Source organism: Akanthomyces muscarius, assembly GCF_028009165.1.
Source record: "Akanthomyces muscarius strain Ve6 chromosome Unknown contig_18, whole genome shotgun sequence".
Lineage (NCBI taxonomy): Eukaryota > Fungi > Ascomycota > Sordariomycetes > Hypocreales > Cordycipitaceae > Akanthomyces > Akanthomyces muscarius.
Genome location: NW_026611618.1, coordinates 431 through 27,417, shown reverse-complemented (window position 1 = coordinate 27,417; position 26,987 = coordinate 431). Strand labels below are relative to the sequence as shown.

Here is a 26,987-nt window from a genome sequence, read left to right as displayed (position 1 = left end):
TGCAGCTATTTTATGAGTATATAAAATAAATAAGCGCAAAAAAGTTTGTTCTACGTTAATCCGTACCGTAAAAGACTTGTCCCGAATTCGACAAAGTAGTAATCACCATATACTAGTCCCTGGTTCCATGACCTACTCTTCGAGCTGCTGGACGGGTTGTTACAGACAGTAGCGTGCTTGAGAATGGCGTCAAAATGGTTATCAGGCTCAGAATCCACGATCTCAAGAGACGCGCTGCAGTTCTCTGCGATGCAAGCCTTTTCCTTCGCGAGCGAAAAGCTGATGGTATCCTTGACAATTGCCATCGCAGCTTCCAGATACCTAGTTGCCAGCGACGATTTACCCAGCCCGTTTAAGGTCATTGAGAGGATCAGCATGCCGTTGGCCGCAATCATGCCCGCCGAGGAATCACGCAGCGGAAACTGCGAGTCCACGGGCGCATCAAAATCCCAAAGCGGCACATATCTACCCTGCGTTCCGCCGCCCTCAATCTCGCGCGCAACGCTTGCCTGAGCGTTTTCTAGTCTCAGCATGAAGTACTCTGATAGTCCACAGGCAGCGTCGAGGAATTCGGGTTCCTTGGAATACTGGTAGGCCTGGGCATATCCAAGAATCGCCCAGGCTTGACCGCGTGACCAAGTGGAGCTTTTGCTGTAGCCTTGGGCTGTGTTCGTCTGTTTGATGGCTCCAGTGTGAGGACAAAAGTTGACGAGGTGATTGGTGCTGTAAAGTGTCCTGTCGTACCCTGGCCTGGTATGAATTTCGGCTCTTAGGTGCGATGTGAGCAAAGTCCGCGAATGCTGCACGGCAGCGGCGGCAAATCGAGTCTGTCCTGATTGCGCGCTTGCGTAGAACAAGAGCTCCATGTTACACATGGAGTCAATGATGACTAAAAAGTCATTATCTTTCGATGCGACGGCCATGTCTGTCAGCCAGTCAAGGTCGTCCCAAGATCGGACCGCACCGACAACAGGGAGAAACCTAGAGTACAGACCCTCTGCTGCTGAAATGATCGCCTCGAGTGCCTGGGTGTCGTGGAAGAGTTCCCATCGCGGTCTCATATGTGGCATAATCATGAAACCCAAATCGTGTGTGTCGGTCCTTAGTGCTTGGCTTCGCAGCGGCTGCGACCAGCTGCGGCCCAACTGTTGGAGAACATTCCGCAGGTTGGAGACAGCGATGTGGCCGTTCAGCTCCAGCGACTGCGGGTATTTGATCGCTCTCTCCAACAACGAGTAAACACTTCCGGGAAGAAAGCCGCTTGTCCAGAAATCAATTATACGAGACTGGTAGTTTCCCATTTCGTGGCCAGACTGTGGGACAGTTTCCGGATAGCGCGTTGGAGGATCCTTTAAGGCATCATCTTTTAGCAGCAGAACTCTTGCAGATATAGAAATCCACGCAAGAAATCATAAAAAAGATGTAGGCTTTTACTTACGTTTTTATGGAGCTCCTGTGACGCAGTCCGAATAATCTTGGCGACCGTATTTTCGCTGAAGAGCTCCCTGAGACCTACCTGCAGCGGCCGGTGACACTCTGTGAGCTTTTGCAGCATTTTGAAAAACTAACGCTCGTTCTAATCCAAAAAAACGAGCTTATCCTGGCAAAAAATCGAATTGATCATTTCTGTAACCTTGTCGACTTCATATAGTCGGGCAGAGGTAGCCGCACACTAGTAGTGCCTGGCCGCAGTTGTTCCACTCCAATCCAGAATGCCGGCCGATCGGCCTCCGGGCGGCCGACACCTTCCCCGGATTCCGGGGAAGGTTGGGGGGCGGGGGGCATACAGCCACCCTTCCACAATTTCCACCACATCGCTAGACTGTGACTTTTCAGTGCTTGCACTAACACTCCCCATGGGGTTATCGGCGCACGAAAGAACTGACAAGTAGTCCCCGGATAGTTCGTGGCGTCCTAGAATTAGTGCTTCCCAAACGAAAGCTGCTACCCCGACCCCAACGACTCGGTCTGGGCACGACTAGCTCACAGTGTACTCTTGTATTTCCGAGCACCTGTTGTACTAACTCCAAACTACAAAAGACGTCAAGCTGCCCTCTTTCAACGAGCCGTGGACAGCGGACTACACTACACTCTCACAAAACAACTTACTCGCCCAACGAAAATCATGGATACTGAAAAGAAACCTGTCGCGGGTGTCCCTGAAAGCATTGAAGGGTTGACACTCAAGGATGCTACACCCAGACTGGAGAAGATTTGGATCCGCTATCCCAGGCTTCTGCAGCTAAACTTTCTCTTGCTGTGTGCCTTTCTCGGGCAGACTGCAACGGGTTATGATGGGAGCATGCTCAACGGTATGCAGGCCTTGCCTCAATGGGAAAAGTACTTCGGATCCCCAAGCGGTGGAAAACTTGGTGCCATGGTCAATGGCATCGTCTTTGGTGTTTTGATTGCCCTCCCCTTCTCGTCTCTTCTCTGCGAAAGGATTGGAAGACGCTACCCCATTATCATCGGCACCTCCATTATCATCGTCGGCTCTAGTTTGCAGACTGCTGCTGTCAATTATTCCATGTTTGTCGTTGGCCGGTTCTTCATCGGTTTTGGCGGTGGCCTTGTTGCCGTTGCGTCTCCTCAGCTGATGATGGAGTGCGCTTACCCATCGCATCGTGGAAAGTTGGTGTCTCTGTATATGACCCAGTGGCCTGTGGTAAGTTCTCATCACCTTTGTAATCTTTGACTACCAAAATACCAACTGAATAGGGTTATCTAATTGCGGCCTGGGTTACATATGGCACTTTCAAGATTCAGAGCGAGTGGAGTTGGCGTTTGCCCAGTCTGTTGCAGGTTGTCCCGTCTCTCATTCAGCTGGTCCTCAGTTTCTTTGCTCCAGAGTCGCCACGCTGGTTGATCTACCAGAACCGAACTAGCGAGGCCATTGATATGCTCGCAAAGTACCATGCAGATGGAGACCACAACTCGCTCCTGGTGCGGGTTCAAGTGGCAGAAATCGAACTCGCTCTCGCACAGGAGAAGCAGCAAAAGGCAATGAAGTGGAGTGAGTTTGTGCGAACGCCTGGCAACAGACGCCGCCTGCTCATTCTCATCTTTGTTGGTTATGCCACCCAGTGGTCTGGCAATGGTCTCACGGCGTACTACCTGCCTCGCGTGCTCGATTCCGTCCACATCACGGCTCCGAAAACGCAACTGCTGATCAATGCCCTCATCGCTATCTTCAAGGTCTGCTGCTCCTTCGCTTGTGCCTTGTCAATTGACAGAGTAGGTCGCCGCGGACTCATTCTATTTGGAACAACTGTCATGTTTGTCGTCTTTGTCATCTGGACTATAACATCCGCGCTCAACCAGGAGCGCAACTTTGAAGACAAACGTCTCGCCTCGGCTGTGGTTGCGATGATCTTTCTCTTTCACGTCGGATATCAGCCACTGGGTGCCGCTGCCATTGTCTATGTCATCGAGTCTGCTCCGTTTTCGCTTCGCGCAAAGACGTCTATGATCTTTCAATTCTGCGCTTACACCGCTAGTGTCTTCAACAATTTTGTCAACCCTATTGCGATGGACGCAATTCAGTGGCGCTACTACATGGTGTACGTTGCAATTCTCGCCGCAGAAGTAATTATCACTTATTTCTTTCTCCCTGAGACAAAGGGGAGAAGTCTTGAGGAGATTGCTGAAATTTTTGACGGGCCGGAGGCCGCGGTCCGGGGTAGTGATATGACCAAGGGAGAAAAGATTAGCTGTTCTATTAAGGAGTAGATAAGTTTATATTTGTTTGAATCGAAATGGTCTGTTTGCCAGCGACTTCGAAGCCGAAAAAGCGGCCGAAAGATCTGCACTAGCCTTGGTTATTTGATTATATAGCTTTCCTAGCATCTGCAGCCTCTAGTCGCCTTTATTGGCTGTGCCTTGCGCTCCCCCATTTTAGGAGCAGCATACAAGTGAAATAGAAGCAACTCGTACTTAAAACCCCTTCCTTTATGCTTTACTTGGCTAATGTACTTGATCGTGTATTTGCCGTAAAGAGCACATTTATAATACTTCTCCACCACCCAGCATCACCAGCGAGCACTCAACGTCATGACAGAGGCTAGCTTCGCCATCTACTCTCAGCTTTAGCTCGTTCTCGTCAATAAGACCACTTACAACCAAAATTGAATGATTGATGCCGGACTTGTCAGCCACAACCTCTCGATTGGACCCACTACGACGGTGTTCCCCAGGACTGCTCCGGATTTCTCTGTAGCGTGTTCCGGGGACACTTCATCGGGCCCGGGGAAAATGCACCGATGCCGGGGAAACTGAGCCAACGCCGGGAAAATACACCCGACGTACTCGGAGGACCTGGGGTCCTCCAATTACGTAGTTCGCGTTCATCTTTGAAGGATTTGGCCTAGTGTCAATTTTAGCGTGGTTTGGACAAGTACTCTGTACTTGGTAAAGTAATTACTTTTGGAATGACAAGCTTATCCTCAAGACTGACTCTCGCATGCACACAATATATAAAGCGACGGTTTCGTCGACATTGATTTTGTGCAATTCAAGTCCTCAATTGACCTCTAAGTTCGACCAACTTACTTCAAGCTGGAAATTACCCAACCGACACTTCAGGCAATCCACTCAGAGCAACATCCACTATGAAACTGACTCGGATCATTCCTGCGATAACGTTCTCAGCGCTCTCGGCATACGCGTCCGCAGAGGCAGTTTTCAAAGTCAACTACGAAGATCAGAGCGTGAGCTCCGGCTACCCGACGTCAGGCTCCGAGCGAGTTTTGGTTCCTGGCATCGAACCGGACCTGGCCACAGCCAAGGACGCCGTCTACATCGTGCCTGGCGGTGCCCACAACACCGAATTCGCAGTTGCGAACAAGGTGACTCTGGACGACCCGGCGTACGTCGGTGGCGGCTTCCCGCGCAGTGAATTTGGATTCGCTGGGTTCCCGGGGGCCATCTACAAAGACGGCGAGCGCGGCGAGTACACCTTTAGTATGCTGCTCAAGGATCTCGAGCCATCGGTCAAAGGAGACCGCCCAGAGCCTGCCGAGGACGTGGTCTGGCAGTTCAAACACCACGGCGGCGGCCATGACCTCCACCTCGCGCTCGTGGGCAAGAATCTCAAGCTTGGTTGGGGCGGCAATGTCTATAAAGAGACTATCATCGAGGATGTCACGCCGCACGTGAACAAGTGGATGGATTTTCGCTTCAATGTGCTCTGGAAGAGCGACGAGACCGGCAACTTTACCCTCGACTTCAAGTTGCCCGGAGAATGTAAATGGGGACACACTGTCACGAAGAATGACCTTCAGACCTATGTGACCGCGAGCCCTGATGGCACGCCGTGGACGGGCACCGGCTCGATTCAGTACGGTGTGTACCGCCATTCGGCCAATTCTTCGGCTGGCGACACTAAGACGCTTATTGTCTACCACGATGAAGTCACGGCAATTAACTTTAGCAACACAGCAGACTTATAAGCTATAGTATGGATGGAGGGCAAGACTTTTCGGGCCTCTTTGTTCGTTACTATTATCTTTTAATCCCACGGACTTATTTACACCCTAGGTACTACTTAGTTAGCATCTATGGAAAAAAAGGGCCTATACCCGCTTTTCGTCTAATTACACACCTCCTATTGTTACGAACGATGGGAAGTGACGCAAGGCGACCGGGGAAGCGGCCCAAGAGGACGACCTCATGGCGCCTGCAGGCTCCCCGATCGGGCCTTGTGGTCACGTGACCTCACTGGATCACTGGAGCGAGTGAGCCAGTGAGCCATGAAGGGATCACAGGAGCGGGTGAGCCAGTGATCCAGGGAATACAATAGAGAGGTAGACAAGTACTTAAGGAAGAGGTATTCCAGTAGCTAGGTAGTCTAGATCTCTATTGATCAATCTAAGCAATAGTTTCACTATTAAGAGTTCTACTCTTAACGACCGTTTACAATACTGCTCAACGTGCTACCCTGTAGCTTTCAGCCTGACTTACTCTCTAAGAAACAGACCTACTGTGACTTAGTAAATAAGCCATCGTTACACCTATATCCTAGATAATATAGTGTCCATAATAGGCCCCGTTCCTACTAAATATTTCCCTAATATATAAGATATATCCTAAATCTCCTAAAATAGGGCTTATTCCTAAGTTATCTATAACTGTTATGGACTGGCCCTAGGGCGTCTGCGAATAGGCGTCACAATTGTTATTAACTCTCTTAAGGAGAAGAAGGAGAAGAAACGGGAAGACAGCGAGCCCTTCCCGTTTCGTAGTGGTCTAGGTTTCGTGCGGAGTTGGTGCGGAGTTTAGCCGGGGTCTTAGCGAAGTTGACCCTGAGCTCGGCCGGCTGACGCTTAACCCGTGCCATCTTAGTCACAATGGTGGGCCAAAGCCCAGTGCCTTTACAATAACTAGCTAATAGTATAGTGAAAATATAACTAATAGAGAGGGGTTAGAAACTATGAATTAAGTTATTTAAGCTAGCTTACTTAGGAATCTTCTAATAATATATTTAGAGAAAGTAATAATAAAGAAAAAAGCTAATAAAAAGAGTATCTTAAAATGAGTATCTCAAAAAGAGAGTATAGGATAGATAGTATAGGGTAGGTGGCAAAGTGGGCTACTGGCTGATAAGTTCGATTTGCTAGATGACGGCTCGGTACAATTTTGAATAGATTAAGAGAGTTGAGATTAAATCAGGATTCCTTTTTGAATGACGCTCAATACCCTGGCACCGCTACGAAGGTCTGCAGGTGGGTCACCGCCCCCAAGGCATTTCGGGATGCTGAAGTAGTCATTATCCATAAACAAGGAAGAAGGCATCTATCTAAGCCTTAGGGAACGGCCATACATCTCGCCGCCATCCTGATTGGAAAAGCGTCTTGAGCGAGCGACAGATTGAATGGCAGCAAACGTGGGCAGCCGCAACTTACGAGATCTCCCACTCACCAGAATCTCGGGCACTTCCAAAACGTCCCGTCGTCGACTGGTCGCTAGATTGACTTACGATATTGAGAAAGCCTTTGCACGGGGAGAAGTGGCTACTCTGGTTATAGTGGACGTCGTGAGCGAAGTTATATGAGGCTCTATGAAGGGTAAAAGGTGGCTATATGAATAACACTGCTGTAAAAGGATCAACTTTATCCTCTGAAAATCCAAATCTATTCCCATGAACTTAGCAATATATGACAAAAGAAATACATCAAAGCTTTGCAATCAAAAGAAATAAAAAGTATTAACGCCCACTCATGCCTTAGAACTGTCTTTCTCAGGCTTCCAGAAGCAAAATTTGGCCGTGGTAACTTCTTTCCAGTAACGAACACCGGTAAAGACAGCTGCAGGTCCAACAACTGGAAGTGCCAGCAAAGACAGCAATCCTGTGCGAACAGCACCCCGGGTCGTCACGTAGCCCTGTAGTCTCGTGCCGACGATGCTGGTAATTGCGCCACCGAGGAGACTGCCCGCCAAAACAAAAACTTCTCGGTTCCTGAACATGTCCAGCGGCAGGGTTGGTAGGGACGAGCCATTGAGCCATGGCATTACTACAAAACCCAGGTGCGCAGCCGCCGCAGCCCCAGTTAGTGCCCCGTAGAGTGACTTGAGAGCGGGTAGGTCACTATTGTCAATATCCAGGAAACCCTTCTTGTCATTCTTTAGGAGTTGCTCGTCCTTGGTTTGAGAATAGATGATTTGCGTCACTGGGGCGATGAGTAGCGGTGCGAGCCTCCAAAGAGATGTAGCCTCGACGCCGCCCTTAGACGGCGCTGCCACCCAGAAAGCAACAGCCGCGATGGCAAAGCTAACAATAGTAGCAGGCACAAGTGACTTGATGGCAGCCAGTCGTACCGGCCGTCCAACCATAATGGTAGCCACAGCACCTGCGCTCTTAATGGCCGAGAGGCTCAGGTAGGCGGGCACGACGGCTGAGGCACCAACGACGTCTGCGGCCATCGAGTAAAATACCGTGCTGGAGAAGGTTTAGTATTTTGTGATTGGCAGGATAGCTCGATGTTACTCACTGCTTCGTTAGAGGGCCAAGCATTGCTTGTCTATTGCACCGCCGGTATCTCTCGAGCGTCCAGTAGACGGCCATGGTGCTGAGCAGAGAGGTAGTGTACAGTGCTGCCGGAGTAGCACTTCCCGAAGCGGGCACTGAATTCTGCCCCAGTCCCGTAAGGTGACGAAAAATGGTTTTGAGAAACGAAGCCGGCGCGTCGTTTGACGTACAAAGCGCCTTGGCGCCCACCCACAGCCCGGCGTACGCCGCGACTGCACCGGCATTCCAAAGGCCATTGGCAATTTTCTTTGCCGGCAGCTCGTCCTGGAATGGTATAAAGTGCGGGCGGTAGGGCAGTGGGAGCTTTTCCAGCTTTGCCGTGTTGAACATGACGCTTCTGCTCACATCGTGCTTCGCATCGAGAGACATATTCTTAGCCACCAGCGGGAACACCGTTACGAACATCTTGTTCTGCATCGCTTGCGACTCTTGCATGTCAAAGGATGTCTTTCTCGAATACTCGACATGCTCCTGGCGGGCGGCTTCGGTTTCGCAAAAGGCGGCCTCGATTTCCTCTTTTGTTATTTTTCCGCCGTACTTGTCGAGGCGCCGAGTGAGCGAGTTCATAAGCGCTGCAGCGTCTTGAAATGCCATGTTGCATCCTTGGCCAGTGAGGGTAACCATCTACAAATGTTATATTGTAAGCAACTTTTCATTTCGTGGAGGTTAGGGTTACTTAGGGTTAGATTAGAGGGCGGTTTGGGGTCGGGTTAGACAGTTAGATAGCAAATAGAAAAAAACTTGGCAGAAAAAAAAGTGAAGTGACTAGCAAGAGTAAGAGCAAGAGGTGGGAACAGCGAACGGGCGGTAAAGATGCACGCTCTTAAAAGTTGATAGCTGACTGCAGCAGGCTGTAATGGACATTTTGGTCGGCTCTACGAAGATTTTAGACTGCAAATCAGTGGTATTCCGGATTGCGCATGCCATCTTCCTGTTAACGTGCGGTAGGATGGAGCAGAAGCAGATCTGACTCGAGACGACGCAGATGTCAAGCTGCGATACGGCACGGGCCGCAGCGTTACACATCCCGGCTTCTGGCGAGCGCGTTTTCCCCACCGAGGGCAAGGCAGCCAATGCAGACCATGGAAATGGATGGTCGGTACCCCTGTCAAAGCCACAGTACCTCCCGTTGGTCGAAATGCTTGGTCGGACCCCTTGTCCATAGCTCAGCCTCGTGTGATTGTGACGGCCATGTGTAAACAAAGAAGAGATGATCTGTTCAACTGCGACGCGTTATCACACTGCACCCGCTCGTTCTTTTTACGGCGAGTGCACAGGCGCAGAATAGGGGGTGGAAAGAGACAACAATGGCCAAGCGGTGGTGTCGTCGCACATTCTTTCCTGTCTGCGCCCGGGGGCACTACCCTAGATAAAAGGATGCGGTTGCAATAGGACCCAACACAGCCATCTCTATCCTCTCTTGCTATAATAATAACCAAGTTGGAAAATAAAACGTGTATACAGGTACCCAACTACGTGACTTGAAGGATTGTCATGACGCGGCGAAAAGTGAGTCTCACCTCCGAAGAGCAACAACTTCGGCGGGAATTGGAGAGACAGCGGTCATTCCGTCGACGACAAGCCGCTGCACAAGCAAGACGAGACCAAACCATTGCCGATGTGGCGCAAGAACCTGCCATCAGCATTATAAACACAGTCGATCATGCTGAAGAGCAGATCAGAGACAACGCGGCGTCAACACATGCCGGACAAGACAATGTCCCAGACACCGACGATGGTCAACGGCAAGACCAACAAAGCCGTTCGAAGAACGAACTTCAAAAGTCATGCGAGACATATGGTCTTCATAGTGCTGCTTTGGGCCGCGTTGAAACAACTGACTTGACGAGGCAGAGTCCACCATGTCTGACAGCACCCGAGCAACGATACAACCTCCGTGAGCGCAAGAGCCCTACGCCGAACGCCTTCCTCTCAGACCAAACAACGAAAGTCTCAAGAGAGCACGAGAAAACAACGGTGAAGAGCGCACCTGTTTGCCTTGCTCTACGGCCTGCTACTGGCAGTGTCTCTATCCCGGATAAGCGAGGTGAAGACGCTCCACCTACACTGTCGGCGACCAAAACATCTTCCTCCACCCGTCGAGTCCAGCAACACAGGGCCAGGCAGCGCATTACGCGCTGGCAGGAGCACATCGACGAGGCAAACACACCCCAGAGTCAAGTGCGTATCCTGTCACCCGCTCCGATTGAACCGCCAGTCGAATCGACAAGTGCGACCTTCCCCACAGCGGCCGACCCGCCCGACCCGGGCGATGAGCACACTGCAGAGGAAGCTAATGGAGCGGACGCCACGCTTGTACGATCGGTGATTGTTGTGTCGACGGGCGAGACCTTTTTTGGTACCACCGCAGAGAATGACGAGGAAGAACGCGACCACCCGTCCGCCGCCGACGAGACGAAAAACGTGAACGAGACGGTCAGCGACTGCGCGGGTGAGCACCAAGACAACCATTCTGAGCCAGAATGCAGTGCGAGAGATGAGTCCGGCTTGTTTGTGTCGGATGAGAGTTGGGATCTCAGTGTGGAGGGGTATGTTGGGGACGATTCTACGCCGTGCGTCGAGACTTTGTCCTCTCCAGACGGACCTCAGCACGCACTACCCACTGAAGCTGGGTCAGCATCATCCGTTGCTCCCCATCCTCTTGATGAGATTGTTGCCGCCATTGAGTCGGCTGAGTCTACCGCCGGTCGTACCTTTCTCTCACGTCAATCCGATGCCTACCTGCGCATATTCCAAGAGACGCTGTCTGGTCGCTGCGCTTGTATGTATCCTCTACATACCAACATATCTGCAGAGCTGACGGAGCATATAGGTCAAGAGCCCCATCAGCAGTCGCCTGATGTAGACCGGGACTGCTTTTCCATACAGGAAATGACACAGTGGATCCGAGATAGGCTCGAGCCTGCACTGGAACCGCAGCACGAGCGAACCGAGGGTCGACAATGGCAGTCACTTCTTGCCCAACCACCAGCATCGCTGTCGCTGTCCAAGTCGGAGTGCGACATCCGCATACACGACGTGCGCATCACGAGAGCATGGGATGTGGACAGTATTTGGCTCGGCCCCACAAGCCTCGCCGCCATCCGGCCTGACAACAACTCATTCCGGCTCTCCTTCAACCCGCCCTATACGCGGTCCATCGCGGGGAATCAGATCATCGCGCCGCATGGCGTCGACCTGGGCCACACACGACACACGCTGCTCGGTTCGTTCGTCGCCGGCGGCATTCCTATGGACGTGTTTGTCTTTTTTTCCAACACCAACGATGGCAAGCCGGTAAAGCCACAGCGAGCACGACAGCAACGTGCCGCCAAGTCTCCCTACACCCTGTCGCTCGCGCGCCAGGAGGAACTGGTGAACGGTGCTATCTTGCCAGCCGTCCAGTCCACGCTACCGGCTTTGTTTCGACAAGAAATGCCTTCCACATTTGCCATCGCCAATGCCAAGTGCAAATCCTATCAGGAGAAACCAGCGACGGACCGCTGGTCGGCAGACGACAGCTCTCGTGCCGCCCACTTACGCTACACCGTTCCAGGGCAGTACCTTGGCGAATTTTGGCAGGCCTTCCAGGCAAGATGCGCTCAAATCAGGATTTCCGTCATAAACGGCGCATCTGCATTTGCCTACTTCCAGAACCCCAAACTGTTATTCCAGGTCCATGACACCAAGAACAGCTTTGCGCAGCCGACTCTTGGTCAGTCCTTGGACCTTTTTGTGAGCAATGTGATGCGCGCACTCAACCCGATGTTCCTCGACTTCCGGTCCTGCTGGTTGGATATCGGGCTCCGCGATCTGGCCACGGCGTCCACCACAGAGGGTCGGGACGAAGTCCCCGTCACACTTTTGTGGAAGAAACGATGTCTAGAGAAATTTCACGCTGATCTTCGAGACATTTCGCTAGATATGGGGCTCCAGTCCGAGTACTTTCGCACGTACCACCTTCGTGATGCGGCTACCTACGACGCCAAAGTGCGAAGTGTGGCGGCGCGTGTGCCCCAACCAACCGACCCTGGCCACCCCAGCTGTCCAAAACTAGGTGTCGTCCATGCGAAGGCGTACAACTGTGATAAAGAACGATTCTCTGTCATTGCCAGTGATTACCGGCCTTTTGCCGCGCCTTCGCTTGCAGCCCTGGCACTGACAGACACCATGATGAAAGATGTTTTCACTGCGGGCCATGACCGTGCCAGCGCCATTACCGGGGCGCCACAGAGGCGGAAGCTGGTGGGGGCGTGGGAAGCCAATAAACGCCATCTTGATGCTGTAGCAGACCACGACGCGCCCACGAACGGGTACGCCGTCCGCAAAGAGATCACGTTTCGGCTTGACGCCATCCTCACGATGCTTCATGGTGGTAAGTTTAACCGAGGGGAGCAGGACGGGACTTTAGACCACCAAACTGTAGGTGGTGCCTCTTGTACGTCCGTGGGAGATCTTGAGCATAAGCCTTTTTGGGTGTTGCCAACAGCAGACGTGAATGACTTTGTCTGCACCATGGCGCGCCGGTTTGTCAAACCACTCGACTATATTTTCGCTAACAGCGGCGAGAAAGACGAGGCATCTTCCCATGCCAAGCGGAGCTCACGGTCACTCGTGTGCTTCTATACCGCCGAGCTTTTCCTGCGACTGCTCGTGTCGTCCTTAAATAGCGATAGGGACTACTTCGCCGACAAATGGATATGGGAGAACCAATGGCAGTTGAAGCAGATCAAAGATGGACGGCGTGTCCAGTACACACGACGTGGACTCGGCCTACGCGAAACGGTCTGCGACTTAGGCCTTCTCTGGCTCAGACTAGACCAGCTCGATTGGATGCACGGTCACCTGTCCATTCCGAAGCTGCTGCAATTGTACATACCTCGCAATCCTCTGCACCCGGAATGGGCAGCCCAGTCTAGTGTCCGGGCTTTTGCGTGTAGTAACGTGTCGGCTGCGTACATCATCGAAGACCTAATGCTCAAAGCAGCACATCTACGCGAACACGACCGAGCCAGCTTACACATAGCCATAACGGACGAAAAAACGGCGGTTCACATTGCAGCGCAGGAGGTGGCAAGAGAATACGGGCTCCACATGCTGAGCAAGCTGTTGCTGTATTGGCGTAAGGCATTGGAGGAATACGACCAAGTAAAGAACAGCCAAATACGGCGTAAGTATCCCAATGGACCAAACTCGCTCGCGACAGCTCTCGAGTCCATTCAAACTCCTACTGGGCGCATGGTCACCCCGCATACTATACTGGATATTCTGGACGAGGCGTGGGAGATTCGGCAGCTCGCAGGGACGCCGGACAGCACACCACACCTCCCTACGGGCCTACCAAACTGGATGGCAAAACGGGCTCCCAAAGAGCAGCTATGGAGCAGAAATGTGTTCGACACACTGTTCGAGACGCCGAACAAAGTGACATGGGCCGGGAACGCGTTCCGGGTCTTCTACGAGCGACTACGCGATCTATACAACGCAGCGCGCCACCCGGACGCGGTCCCATTTGGCAACCTGTTTCGGGACACCATCGGTCGCTACATCACCGTCATGTTCAATCCAGACCGGACGAAAGAGATGAGCGTAAGCCACGGACGGAGCTGCTGCTATAACCATCTGCCAACATTCTTTCGCATACAATTCTGGGCTCCCCTCATTAACCCATACCGGTACTTAGCGGACACGTTCGAGGTACGTAGATGGTCATGAGTAGATTCAGCATTATACTAAGACGCGAACGTCTAGATTAAAAAAACGGCTTTCCCTCTTTCACCGAAGTGGAAAAGAGCATATCAGGCGCTTCACTATAGAAATGCAGAGCTCGTCCAAAGTTTCCGCGCGGTGCGCGGACTGTCCATAACAACAGGCTGGGTAGCTCGCCAACCATTGGATACGGTGGTGCGCCTGGCTGGTGATCTTCAAAGGTGCTTTGCATGTCTCTTGCGGGTGGCCGGACCTCGGCACTTGAGCTTGCCAGGGAGTCCACCATCTGGCTTCTGGAACTTCAATGATCCGGATTCGATCGACCTTCAGCTGTGGGAGGTGCCGGTCGAGAGTGGTTCGCCGCATGGGGGGGCGACGCCGACCGTGATCCTGCCCACACTACCTGTCCTGAATTTTCTGCGGCACGCCAGCCGAGCTGCCGTTGGTGCCATGCCTCTGCTCACCGAACCGCCGTCTGCCCAAGCCCGTGGTGAGCTATGCCGTCTCCAAGAATTTGTTAACGTTATTGAGCAGCTCTTTGAGGACCCTTCAGGTAAACGGAGCCTGATTATCACCAAACTTAGACTCTTAGAAGAAATCAAGAGCATGCATAACGGGTCAGGTGATGATCGGCTACTTTTCGAATTTCTAGACCAAGCAGAAGCACCTCAGACGTATAGATATGTTGACGATAGGGCTCTACACGAGGGTGACGAGAGCGCGGACGAAGACGAAGACATAGAGCGCAGCAGTGGGAACAGCACTGCCGGTGCTGAAAGCGACAATAGTGACGCAAGTCTATAGAGCGAAGAACATACGATTTGCTAATACTACTTCCATGTACCGCTACTCCCGCGTGACAAGTTCATGAGGCGTCGCGACTACCGACGCGGCCGACGCGGCCGACGCTGCCGCCGTGACCTCGCCCAGACCAGTCGACTAAGCTGATGTTGGAACCAACGAACCCTTACGTCGACGAGAGGCCGATATTGGTCGGGCTTTTGTTTAGTTGGTTAACTGACGCCCGATGGATGGCCTGTCCACTTGTCTAGCGAATCTGTATGTGGATTCCTCCCGCGAGATTTCCTCCTCGGCATCCTGGATCTGCTCTTTCGTCAAGGCATACCCATAGCTGACCATTTAAAATTCGCCGCTATCTAGGCGGTGAGCAAGGAAAATTGGCCAAACGGCCCTGGTAACCTGGTTCTTGTTTAGTTTGACGGGGACGTGATGTCGACAATGTCGCCGCCTGCTATTGCTTCGGTGTCCTCACTTGCGCCTTATTTGGCCGACCGTACTAGATTCAGACGCGGTCTTCCTCAACACAGGTGGGAGAGGCTGCCAGTCTTCTGGCACTTGCGTGTGAACTTGGCCTGACTTCCACTGTGGCCCCGGGTAGAGGCGGGATATCCTTCGCAGCGTGCAGCGAGCGATGTAAAGCAAGTCAACCATGGACTCTTAACTATTGTCTTCCTGCCAAGAGGTATCCGCCCACGGTAACACATTTAATCGTAATATTCTTCCGTGTGGATCTAATTAGGAGGGTACGTGCGCAGGGAATGGCTCACTACTTGGACAGGGTTTCGAGTTACGAGTAGTAAGGCAGGCCGTGGTTTAGCATAAGCCTCAAGCATAGCAAATATCATGCCAACCATCGACTTGACAACGAAGTCCAGCTAAGACCCTTCATAGAGGGCCGCTTCCAACGGGCACTCTATCACTACCAGTTGATTCGGAAAATTAAGAAAGAAAGGGAATCTAACAGCAAGCCGCTATATCCTCAAACAAGTGACAAATTAGCAGAGCGTAGATTGTGGATACGCGCATATAAAGTAGTAGTAGACCAGTCGCTCGTTGCGGCCTCACAACATGCCCTTGGGTGACATGCCATCGGAGCGGCGGACGGAGCTATGTTCGTTCAGCCCCATACGCTATAAATGGCGGCCTCCGCCAGGCTTGCTCCTCCTGGACGCCGCCATGGGTCCAAATCAGGCTGCGCAGCCTAGCGCACTCTGGCAACGGTCACACTTCACACAAATTCTGAGCCTTGGCGGCATTAGCGCCGCATTGGTGGCGCCAAGGTACACCAATAGCACAGATCACGAAGAAAGTCCTCGAAGTTCATCTCCATCCCAGCAGCCTTGCCACGATCCACCTCACCGTAGAGTACGCTCTAAAACCCCAGCCGGCCCAGTGTACGTGGCTTATACTACTACGCGAGCGACGACGGGGATAAAGAACCTGCAAGATGACCATAATAATCGACGATGGCGACGCCTTTCCGCTGCATAAAGCCACCGCGCGAAATATAGTCATGCATGCTCCGTCAGCATGGTACTTTTTCCTGCGTAAGTACACAGATCAGGTTAGTGAAATGGTTCATAGCTGTCAACATACGATTAGAGGCCAACAGTATCGTGAAAGCTAGGTATAAATACTCGCCGCGCTGACCTAGAGACGAGGAATCCCTTATGCTTCTCTTTCATATCAGCAGCGTAATAGCATTTCTCCTACCGAACGCTCCTGTTTGGTCTTAAAATGCGTGGTTTTCTCGTCCTTCTTGGACTTAGCTCCGTCGTATGTGGCTCTGTTGCAGAACCACGCCACAGCGACTCTTACAGCGAATGCTATGCAGACAGAGGGTGCGTTATTTTCAAGCGTCTAGCAGATACAAAATCGGTTATGCAAACTTACAAGCGACAGTCTGGAGCAGAAGGATCTCAATGAAGCCGGTCGATTCTTGGAGGAGAACCTGGCCGCTACCCCAGCGGGACTGCCCATGGCCATGAATGAATGCGCGTACAAGCGCCATAACACCACCATCATGTCCATCTGCAACGGCAGCGCGCGTAACCGCACTATTACCCAGGGTGAGGTGAAGCGTGGCATCGCCCAGCTATTCAAGGACTGCAACAAGCTTGGGACGTTCACAGGTGTGCACGTGGTCAACAACCTCACCTTTGCCGCGTACGGGATCTTTGCCGGCATCAACATCAAGCCACCTGGCGGCAAGAACCCACCTGACACGCCAGGCTCGGTGAGAAAACGCGGCAGAGGAAGCTGGCTCGAGTTTGTGGGCGACAGCCCTCTCGGTGCCCGGGCCGACGAGACCGCAACAGATTGCCCGGTCAGCTTTTTTGGAAAGTCGCGCACCGATTGTCCCAGGCCCGAGGGCATCACGCTAAACGAAGACGGATCCTGCGGTCCGATTCGGCCCAACATGAACTCGTGCCAGACCTTCTGCGAGCAGAAACGTACCGGCCTGCTTGGACCAGAGACACGGGCACCTGGCGAGGCCGGAGAGTCGCAGCCGCCAGGCCAGGCACTGGCCTTGACCAAGGGCAAAGAGACGTCTATCAGCCAAGGCTTCTCCGCCGGTCTCGAAGGTGTGGTCAAGGAAGTGTTCGGAGCAGGTGTTACATATGAGTGTCAGTCTGCCTTTCTCCCCTATCGAATCATGATGAGGGCTTCATACTAACTATCAGCGTATAGGGAGCCATGGTTCCGCTAAAATGGAGTCCATCGAGCGCACAGCTGATCCAGCGGCCGACCCAGAGATGTGGACGCGATGGGTCTTCTTCCCAAAACTGATCGAAAGCTGTGGCACCATCTCCAAGAAGAAGTCAGAACTGCAGATTGTCGGAAAAGGCGGAAGCGTGCCGGCTTGCAAGGGCGATGTCGAAACTCTCACAGACAAGTGCAGCATTTCGCCCTACCTCGTCGACGGCGAGGCTTCTGCTCTGTGGGCACTGCGTACGTTCCGTTTTCTTGTCCTTGTTTATTCTTCATGCTCTTTTCTATACGCTCATACTAACAATACTAGGGTACGAGTGGCAAGATGGAGTGATGAAGCCAATGGATCAGCAACATCCGAGCTACAAGTCTATTTGCAACACTCCGGACCCGGACGGTGATGGAGAGGACGAGTGTATTGGGGGCGTTCCTCCAGCGCCCGAGTAACTCTGCTTTAGTCGAGGGCCATCAAGAGACTGCCTGGCTTCGCCAGTGTGAAGTCTGGTCTATCTGGCTAGAGAGGTAAGCTTGACATTTCAGGCAAGTGGGTTTAGGCAAATGGGCGTAGTGGCTTACAATAAAGTCTGGACGACCATCAGCTAGCGCCGATTAGGGTAGAACCAACCAATTTGTTTGCATTATGTGCGAGCACTATGATATTTTATTGGCGGCGTGCATGACGCGTGACGTGCCAGTCTCCATGAAAGACTTGGCGGCGTACCTTGGTCTATAAGGCTGCTGCCTTGGAGACGCCGGTACTTGTCCCTTTTCTGAAGACGGCGTGAAGTATTGTTGTTTCTTGCCTGTGGAAAAAGAGGAAGCGTGGATTGCTGAGCTGGTGTCACGCCATGCAGGCGCAGAATCTCGGTGCATCGTGAATAAATCTCACCCCAAAATGGGTCACAGGAAGATGTCATGAAGAAGAAGTGAGGAGTATGATAGAAGACTTATTCTACCGGGAAGTAATAGTGGTTTTAGAATGTGTATGTAGTATTACTTCCTAGTCTAGACAGGGCAGCTCGTAGTCGTTGTACAGGGCCGCTACGAGCGGGCTCCGTCAACGACCTAACTATGATGGATCCACTTTCATTTATACCATGTAAGCCACGAGAGCCACCACGAGCGAAAACACCACGCCCCGTGATTTTGTAGTCCGGAAGCTCGCGCCCTGGCCCTCCGCCTCTCGGCCTTTCTTCACCAGGCCATAGTCAACCCATTCACACCTACTGTCGACGGTTATGGGCGTCGAATTCTTCGCCCCTGATTGCACCGCAGCCTTGGCACAATCCTCCCAGCCTTCCGCGAGCGTCTGGTTTGACGTAGCACAGTATTTCGATATGCAATTATACTCTGTGTAGTATCTGTTTGCTATGCCTTGCGTGGTGTCAGGATCCAAGGGGCAGCAGGGCCGGAGCAACTCCCACTCATCCCCAGCACCTAGTGGATAGGGGCTAGCATCGGAGCTTTCCTTCGCAGAAAACGTGGCTCGGCACAATATGGGCAAGTGATACTCTTCAGGTAGACGCCCGCAAGCGACTCTGTCAAACACCCATGACTGTTGGATCTGCCGAGCGTCAGCTCTACGCCGTCGGCCGGATGACAGCCAATTGAACTTACCGCAAGAGGATCACCGAGTGTGAAGTTGAGAATCTTTCCCATGTCGTATCGCGTGGCGGTGATGGGAAGAAAGAGGAAAAGGCTCGGGGCTCGGCGTCCAGACTTTATTTTCATGCCACACTCGCTCTGCTTCCAAACTCCAATGGACAACCCTGGTCAGACCTGGCACCACACGCCCCGCCCTGTATATGACTGTATAGGCCCATCGGGAAATGAGCAGGCCATCGATCGTCTCGGCTTCACGAGGCTATGACAAGAACAACAGTCACGCGCCACCAGCGTAGCAAAAGCGCATGCTACCACGGAAAAAATCAGGCTGCAGGGCTACCTAAGCCCTGTACGCCACTAGGACAAGCTTAAGCTAAGCTTCCATACAAGTCTGCATTAGCGCTCAACGGCGTGGTGGGGTAGGCCACCGGCGCCACCGTAAGATGAAGCCGTGTCAAGGTGGCTCGTATGGCGGTCCGGACGGACGATACAGTCCTTTCCGATGTCTCCTCCCTTCCGACCGTACCATGAAAAGAGCGTCAACGTACGCTCGTGCGCGGATGCATTTCGTCTGCCAGACATGAAGCTCTCGGGACTGCTGCCTTCTTTGCTGCTGCTCACAGATCAGGTACGTGATTGTACAGCGTGCTTGTGGGCGCCACGGCTTCTGTCGGCCGGATGGCCCTATGCGCGGCAAGCCGAGGGGACCAATTGCCCAGCGCCGGGCGTGCTGCGACGTCTAACACTAGGGCGAAAGGCGCTACCGGCCAGGTTGCAAAAGTCCTTAGGCTCTTTTCATCTATATTCTTCGCACGAGTTTGGAAGTCACGGCGGCATAGGCGTACTGGGAACAGCCGACCAGGCCGACTACCTTGGACGACTAGCGGCGTTTTATGAAGAAGATGCTTTTTCCACGCAAAACACGGAAGAGGCCGGCTTGCTCGACGTGGTCAACACTCCCGGCCGGGGCCGCGGTCTGATCGCTACGCGGACGCTGCAGCGCGGAGATGTAGTCATGGCTCGTCGGCCGGTGCTGCTGCTTGACTTGGACGTGTACACAGACCTGGACAGGGCGCAGTGGGTGGAGGTTCACCACGAGGCGGTCGCCGCACTGCCTCTACGAACGCGCTCCATGTTTTGGCAGCTAGACGGTGCTGGGCAAGTCGACGCCTTGACGGATCGGATTCGAACCAACGCGTTTGCGGTGATGGTCGGGGACAAGGCATACCACGCCGTTTTCCCGGATATTTCAGTACGTGGCGCACCACACTGACAGGCTAGCGCGAGATCTAGCACCACTCAGACGCTGACCTATGGAAGATGCTGAACCACGACTGCGGGCCCAACGCTGCATATCATTTCGATGTGGCTTCCCTTACGCAATATGTGACGGCTACGACGACGATTTTCGCCGGGACAGAAATCACAATATCGTATCTGCAGCCCGCGATGGCCCTCCAATCACGCCGCCAGCATTTACGCTCGTTGTGGGGGTTTCACTGTTCGTGCAGCAAATGCGAAGCAGAAGAAGGCGCCGAGTTGCAAGCAGTTGCCCCAGCCAAAGAGGAGTTTTCAGCGGATGGTTGATTTAAAAGAAAAGGGTTTTTAAAAAACATCGATTGTGTGATATAGAGCCGCACCGCTGAGCTGGCATCTAGACCAAAGCTGTTGCCAAGCTGTGATTCTCTGAGTATTGTGTCCAGTTCAGGGTATGGCCAGGCATAGGGCGCAAAGCTGCGCTGCGAATAATCTACAGGATCGCAATGCGGATGAGCCAAAGGTTCGTACTACAAACAAAAGCATGGTGGATATAGGGAAGGCCACTACATTCAAGAGCTCAAATGGGATTCTTCAATAGACCCTCTACAATACTCTGTACAACGCCTCCAACCCAACTGCCTAAGTATCTTGTCCCAAAAGAAAATCAAGCGAAGCTGCTTTGAGCCGAATCTGATCGGGAGGACGGCGCCAGGCAGCGGGCCTGGCTCGTTACGGCCCGGGTATGGATTAGCGATGAAAAAAAAACATGGCGAGAGCAAATATTCAAACCACGCGGCATGGCGCAGCGAGGCGCTTCGTATTATGCCAACCAATAAGCAGATCGTAACTGTATAAGTGCTGCAGGGTAGGGTTCGGTGTAGCAGTTAATGAGTTGATGAAAACTAGTTGGTGAAGTAGGACAGTCTTCACGAAAGACTCATAATGCACGGACTAAGAGTATATTCTAGTAGCCTGTTCTGCTCAGCTCTTTTTCCTTTTCTTCTTTTCTTCCCCCCCCTTTTTTTTTGGGTTTCCAGTTCTTTGTCTCAGTCCCGGTCCCTCTCTTTTTTTTGCCTGTTTAGTTTTTCTCGTTAACTAAACTCTACCATTTTTTTTTAGTTACTCCTTTCGTTGCTGCTGTCCTGTTCCTCTTCCTTTCCCGCCCCTACCCGCCCCTCCTTCCCTTTCTCCCTCAGCCTCACCCTCACCCGAGCCGTAACGCCAACACCAACACCAACCATAACCCTTCCACTTAGGGTTAGGGCGCTGCGAGACAAAGTGCGTGCAGCAGGGTGAAGGGGAAGACGGAGGATTGTTTTGACCCTCTCTTCGTAACCCCTCGCTGAAACAGTCTAGACACTAACCATCCGACCCTCTTACGTCTCTTCCTTCCTTTCTTCCTTCCGGTGGACAGCGTGCGAGGAGAGTCTTTCGCTCTCTGTCCTTCTTCCTCGGTGACAGAGCTTAGGGCACTGGAGGCGGGACCAGTACATCTTCGCTGGAACGGGAAGCGCGTGTTTTTGGAGCTACAAGTTGAAGCAGAGACCTAGTCACTACTCTCAACGGACAACCCTAACAGAACCCTAACCCTGGCGTACCCTAACACCAACCCTGAGTGTAAGTTATGCCTAGAGTAGGGTCAAGGGTTGTGTAGAGGACTGGTCCTAAGAGTGTCAGTGCCTACGCCTGTCTTCGCAACTCGTTGCCGAGAGCGCCCTCCCCCTTCACTTCCGCCCTCCCACCCTTTCGCTTCTCTTTCCTTTCTTGTGGGTGGACAAGGTGTGAGGCAAGCCTTTTGCTGCTTTTTTCCTTAGCAGACGGCTTCTTCACACAGGAGGTTGGAGTACGGCTGGTGCAACGTGCGGGGCTTGTGCTTCTGGAGCTGGAGCTGTAGTGAGCCTGTTTACGTCTCTACTACTTTACGTCTGTGCCTCTTTACCTCTTTCCCTCTTCAGCTTTTTAGCTCTTTACCTTTTCTACTTTCTTGCCTTTTAGCCTTTTAGCCTCTTAACCTCTGAAAGTGTAGTTTGTGTTGAAGTTGAAGTTGAAGTGTAGTTTGTGTTAAAAGTGAAGTTGAAGTTGAAGTGTAGTTTGTGTAGAAAGTGAAGTGAGGTTGAGAAGTTAGTGTTAGGTTGAAGTTGAAGTTGAAGTTGAAGTTGTGGTTGAAGTATAAATTTTTGGAGGGTGGGGGTAGTGGTTAGGGTTAGAAACTGTAAATTGAGTTATCTAAGCTAGCTCGCTCGGGAATTTTCTAATAATACATTTAGAGAAAGTAATAGTAAGGAAAGAAAGTAAAGAGGAGAGTGTCCTAAGAAAGAGAGTATAGGGTAGGTAGTATAGGGTGGGTGGTATAGGGTAGGTGGAGGGGGGGTGCTAGAATATGTGTTCTAGCTATAGAAGGTGCTAGGACGTGGGTTCTAGCTGATAGAGGTGCTAGAGCGCGTGTTCTGGCTGCTAGAGGCGCTAGAGTGTGTGTTCTAGCTGCTAGAAGGTGCTAGAGCGTGTGTTCTAGCTGCTTAGAAGGCGCTAGAGTGTGTGTTCTAGCTGCTAGAAGGTGCTAGAATGTGTGTTCTAGCTGGTAGAGGGTGTTACTATAGGTGTTATAGTGGGTAGAGGGGCGTTATAGTGGCTCTTAGCTGCCTAGGAGCTGCTGGGAGGCAGTTGGGGAGCTGGTTGACCGCTGGGAGCGCTGGGGTGGCTGCTGGGAGGCTGTTGTAGAGCGCTGGGAGCGCCGGAGGGGCGGCGGCGGGGAGGGGAGGTCCGGCAGGCCCTTGGCGGCTCTGTTCCGGGCCTTCTGGGCGGCTGTCATAGCCTTGTATTCCCTCTGGAAGCGCTGGGACGAGGTTTCCGGTGGCTGGGAGCCTTCTGAAGGCGCTAGAGAGCGCTGGGTTCCTTCTAACAGGTGCTGCATGTACCGGGAGGCGCCCGTGGGGCGCTGGGCGGCTGCTGTAGGCTCTGAAGGGCGCTGGGCGGCTGTTGCTGGCACTGACGGGCGCTGGGCGGCTGTTGCAGGCACTGACGGGCGCTGGGCGGCTGCTGCAGGCACTGACGGGCGCTGGGTGGCTGCTACAGGCACTGAAGAGCGCTGGGCGGCTGCTGCAGGCACTAAAGAGCGCTGGGCGGCTGCTGCAGGCACTGACGGGCGCTGGGCGGCTGTTATAGGCGCTGAAGAGCGCTGAAAGGACCGCTGGACGTGCTGGGGGGGCATGAGGGTCTGTGTGGCAGGTCCTCCCCGGAGCCCTTCGCGTATAGCGGCCCACGAGGTGCTAGGAGGCGGCTGCTTCCTAGCGATAGAGGCGCTAGAGTGTACCCGGGCCTTGTAGAGCGCTAAAGAGACCATTGTGTCCAGCCAGGTAGCTGCCACAGGTCCTATAGTGGTCTGCAGGTCCTTATAGGTCTTTGTGGTTGCCTTTTCCATTAGGCCACCAGCAGAGATAATAATCGGGTAAAATTGGGGTCCTAGGGACCTGTATTTAGCCCTTTTAGCGTCTGCAGCCTCCTGTAGGGCCTTCTGGGGGTCCTCTCGTGCTGACGCCTTGTTTATAGCGACAATTTGGACGTCATAGTACCTAACCGAGCCATTTAAGGTTGTGGATAGGTCTGGGCGGAGGTCCTGGTTACCCTGGAGCTTCGGCTCGAGCTTTGGGTCCAGGGTAGCAACGGTTGCGTTGAACAGGGCCCTGACGATGGCGTTATGGCGGATTTGCCAGTGCCTTTCAGCGCCTTTACAGGTATCCTCGTGTCCTATCGTGACTATAGAGCCACAGTAGGTACAGGGTACGTTAAGTGGGCGTACAGGAAGAATAAGACGTACCCTAAGGCCTTCTGTGACTTGGAAGTCTGCTAGTTTGGTTTGTTTTGATGTTGGCAGCACTTCCAGCCACTTCCGGCTAAGGTAGGTCGAATTTTCCAGTAGGGCCCGTTGTCCGTGTAGGGTAAGCTGGTCCTTGACCCTCTGGAGCCTTCCCTGGTTGATGTCCTTTATAGAGGGCTTATCTGGGGGGATTCGGACCTGTCCGGGCCCTTCCGGGGCTTCCAGGGGTACCTGCACGCCCCAGCTAGGCGCTGGGAAGGACGCTAGGTCCGCTGGGAGGTCTGTTGGGAGCGCTATAGGGGCGCTAGAGAGGAGGGGGCCTCTCTGGAAGCCGTCGAGCACTATAGAGGACGCTTTCTGGGCGTGGCTATAGTGTGTGTAAGGCATCTCCGCGTATAGGGTAAGTCCTAGGCCTCCCATACGTGTTGGGAGGGCTAGAAGGTCCTGGTTGGCTTGGATAGGTGCTGAGGGATCTTTCGAGGCGAGCTTTTCGACGGTGTGTAGGGTAAGGCGGTCGATTTCGTAGTATAGGTCTTCCAGGCCACTAGGAGCTAGCTGCCTGAGAAGGTGCCTAAGTAGGAAGGTAATACTTCCTCGTAGGAGAAGGAGAGCATGCTGTTTAGGCATATTCTCTAGAGTAGATAAGACTCTCTTAAGAGTATCTATCTTACCCTGTAGGAAGGCTCTTCTTTGCTCTAGGGGGCCTATATAGGTTCCTAGGGCGTTGAGTCCTTCTTTTCTGACCTCTTCTAGGGTATAAAAGGTGGATTTGTAGGGGTTTAGCTTGATTGGGGACCCGTGGAAGGCCTGGAAGACCTTTTCCCTAGGGTCCTTCTCTCTAGAGATAATATAGGTATCATCTAGGTACGAGATAAAGACGTCCTTTGGCAGGGCCTTCTGTGCAGCCTCTAGGGTAGGGCGGTACGCTAGGGACCAGATAAAGGCGCTAAGAGGGTCTCCCTGGCGTACCCCTGAAGAGCTCGCTATAGTGCTTCCGTCCTCTAGGAAGAGTACCGCGGCGTGGTTATACGCCCACTGTGCTGACCTGTAAAATACAGGGGCATAGAGGCTAACAGCAGCCGCTATAGCCTTCCGAGGGAGGGCGTTAAAGGCGTTTTCGGCGTCTAACGAGCCGATAGAGCGTGCTTTTAGCTTATTCCCCCCTGTAATTGCCTCTGAAAGGAGGAAGATCGCTGGTTCCACGCCTCCCGGGCTTCCAACGCCTAGTTGGTTCGGTAGGAGCATGCCGTCCTGGTATAGGGTAGCTAGGATCGCTTTCGTAGCTACCCTATAGAGTATATCGCCTATCGCGATAGGTCTTATACCCCCGTCCTTCTTCTTCAGGGCAATAAGCCGTGAGGACGTTAGGAGGTCCTTTCCAGGTGCTGTGCCTTGCCGTATCATGTCCGCCAGCAGCCGTAGGAGCTCTAGGACCGCTGAATCCTTCGCTATAGCGATGTCTAGCAGGTACCGGGTCCAGCCGGACGGTCCGGCGGCCTTTTCCCTGCTTATAGAGCTTATAGTGGATAGGATCGCTTCTATAGGGATCTTCTGGCCTGGAGACGGGCTTGTTGGGGAGTTGAAGGGGTCAGAAGGCCCTATAGGGTGTTTCTGACGGAGGGTCTCTAGGGTAGAGGCGTCTATAGGCGCTAGTGGCGAATTGTCCACTATCGTCCTAGACGCTCTTCCTAAGAAACCGGCTTCTAGAAGGTGTGTAGCCTTCTTTTCGGCGGTAGAGAAGGACGTGTCTTCTCGTATAGGGTAGGTAGGGACCTCTAGGGTATCTAGGTTGTCTGGATAGTCCTTTAAGAGCCTAGGGAGGTTTCCCTACTCTAACCCGAGCCCTAGGATCCTAGGGAGTAGTAGGAAGTGTAGGAGGGTTGTTTCCGAAGGCCTAGCGACGAATTTTACAGCAAGCCGGTTCGCTACTAGATGGAAGATCCGGGCAGGCCTAGGTCGGAGCTTATAGGTCGGTATAGGTACCTTCATAAAGCGTTGTAGCTGCTGTATAGCTGTTTTGGCGAGTATAGGTGCTAGAGTAGCCGTGTGGGCCTCCTGGGCGCTCGGGGAGGATATGTATAGGGTAGGTCTTTGTGCTGGGGTGGGTGGTTCGAACCAGGCAGCGGCCTGGGATGTGTTGATAGAGCTGTGGAGGCCTGCTAGCCTCTCTGGGGCTCGGATTGTCTCTTCCTGGCTGCTAGGGGCGTCCTTTGCAGGTGGGACGGGTCTTCTAGCAGGTCTAGGACCCTCTGAAGGTCCTGATAGGCGTCTTTTTGTGCCTATTTGGACCTGGATAGCCTGGGAAGGCGCTGGAACGTCGTCTTCGGAGGCGAAAGGGTCGCTAGAGGGCGCTGGAGAGTCTTCCACAGGTACGGAGGAGACCTGGGAGGCTGGCGTACAGCTTCCAGCGTCTCCTAGCTCGATAGAGGGTGCCAGGGAGTCTTCTAGGCTGTCGTAGAGGCCTTCTGAGGGGGTTGGAGAGGGTTCCGGGTCCTGTATAGAGCCTTCTAGGTGTACTAGGAGGTCTATAGGGAGGGTCGAGTCGTTGGAGGGCGTTGGGGAGGGCTCTTTGACTTGTATAGGCTGTGTGTGTACCCGTGGAAGTGTAGAGACCTGGGAGGTTCCTTTAACGCCGTGGACCTTGGCTCTGTGGGTTGCCACGCCGTGGCGGCCACGGCAGGCTGTGCCACAGTCCGGGCAGCTAACAAGGCCTGTAATTTGCAACTGACGGTCCGTATAGTGGGCTTGGGGGTGGTTTTTGCGTATATGGTCGAGCAAGTCAGCGTACCAGCCTTTACAGGTCGGGCACCTGTCCTTTGCCATCGTAGCGGCCTTGGGCCAGTGCTGGAGGCTGCTGGCGGCTATGGGCGTGTGCCAGAAGGCTGCTAGCGGCTTCGGGCGTGTGCCGGAAGGCTGCTGGCGGCTTCGGGCGTGTGCTGGCGTGTGCCGGAAGGCTGCTGGAGGCTTCAGGCGTGTGCTGGCGTGTGCTGGCGTGTGCCAACGTGTGCCGACGTGTGCTGGAAGGCTGCTAGCGGCTTCGGGCGTGTGCCGGAAGGCTGCTGG

The 26,987-nt window shown here is 53.2% G+C and overlaps 4 protein-coding genes across 4 annotated transcripts; 2 read left to right on the top strand and 2 right to left on the bottom strand.

Annotated features, from left to right (window-relative positions):
- Positions 1-50: 50 nt before the first annotated feature.
- LMH87_008475 (uncharacterized protein) lies at positions 51-1,555 on the bottom strand (the record flags this gene model as incomplete). Its single annotated transcript, XM_056201645.1, has 2 exons — positions 51-1,349; positions 1,439-1,555. The coding sequence occupies 2 exons, from the start codon at positions 1,553-1,555 to the stop codon at positions 51-53; spliced, it is 1,416 nt and encodes a 471-aa protein (XP_056056286.1).
- Positions 1,556-2,125: 570 nt separating this feature from the next.
- LMH87_008474 (uncharacterized protein) lies at positions 2,126-3,729 on the top strand (the record flags this gene model as incomplete). Its single annotated transcript, XM_056201644.1, has 2 exons — positions 2,126-2,665; positions 2,719-3,729. The coding sequence occupies 2 exons, from the start codon at positions 2,126-2,128 to the stop codon at positions 3,727-3,729; spliced, it is 1,551 nt and encodes a 516-aa protein (XP_056056285.1).
- Positions 3,730-4,607: 878 nt separating this feature from the next.
- LMH87_008473 (uncharacterized protein) lies at positions 4,608-5,447 on the top strand (the record flags this gene model as incomplete). The annotated part of the gene is made up of 1 exon (XM_056201643.1): positions 4,608-5,447. One exon carries the CDS (start codon positions 4,608-4,610, stop codon positions 5,445-5,447), a length of 840 nt encoding a protein of 279 aa, XP_056056284.1.
- A 1,765-nt stretch (positions 5,448-7,212) lies between these two features.
- Positions 7,213-8,590, bottom strand: LMH87_008472 (uncharacterized protein; the record flags this gene model as incomplete). Its single annotated transcript, XM_056201642.1, has 2 exons — positions 7,213-7,933; positions 7,986-8,590. 2 exons carry the CDS (start codon positions 8,588-8,590, stop codon positions 7,213-7,215), a joined length of 1,326 nt encoding a protein of 441 aa, XP_056056283.1.
- Positions 8,591-26,987: the final 18,397 nt, after the last annotated feature.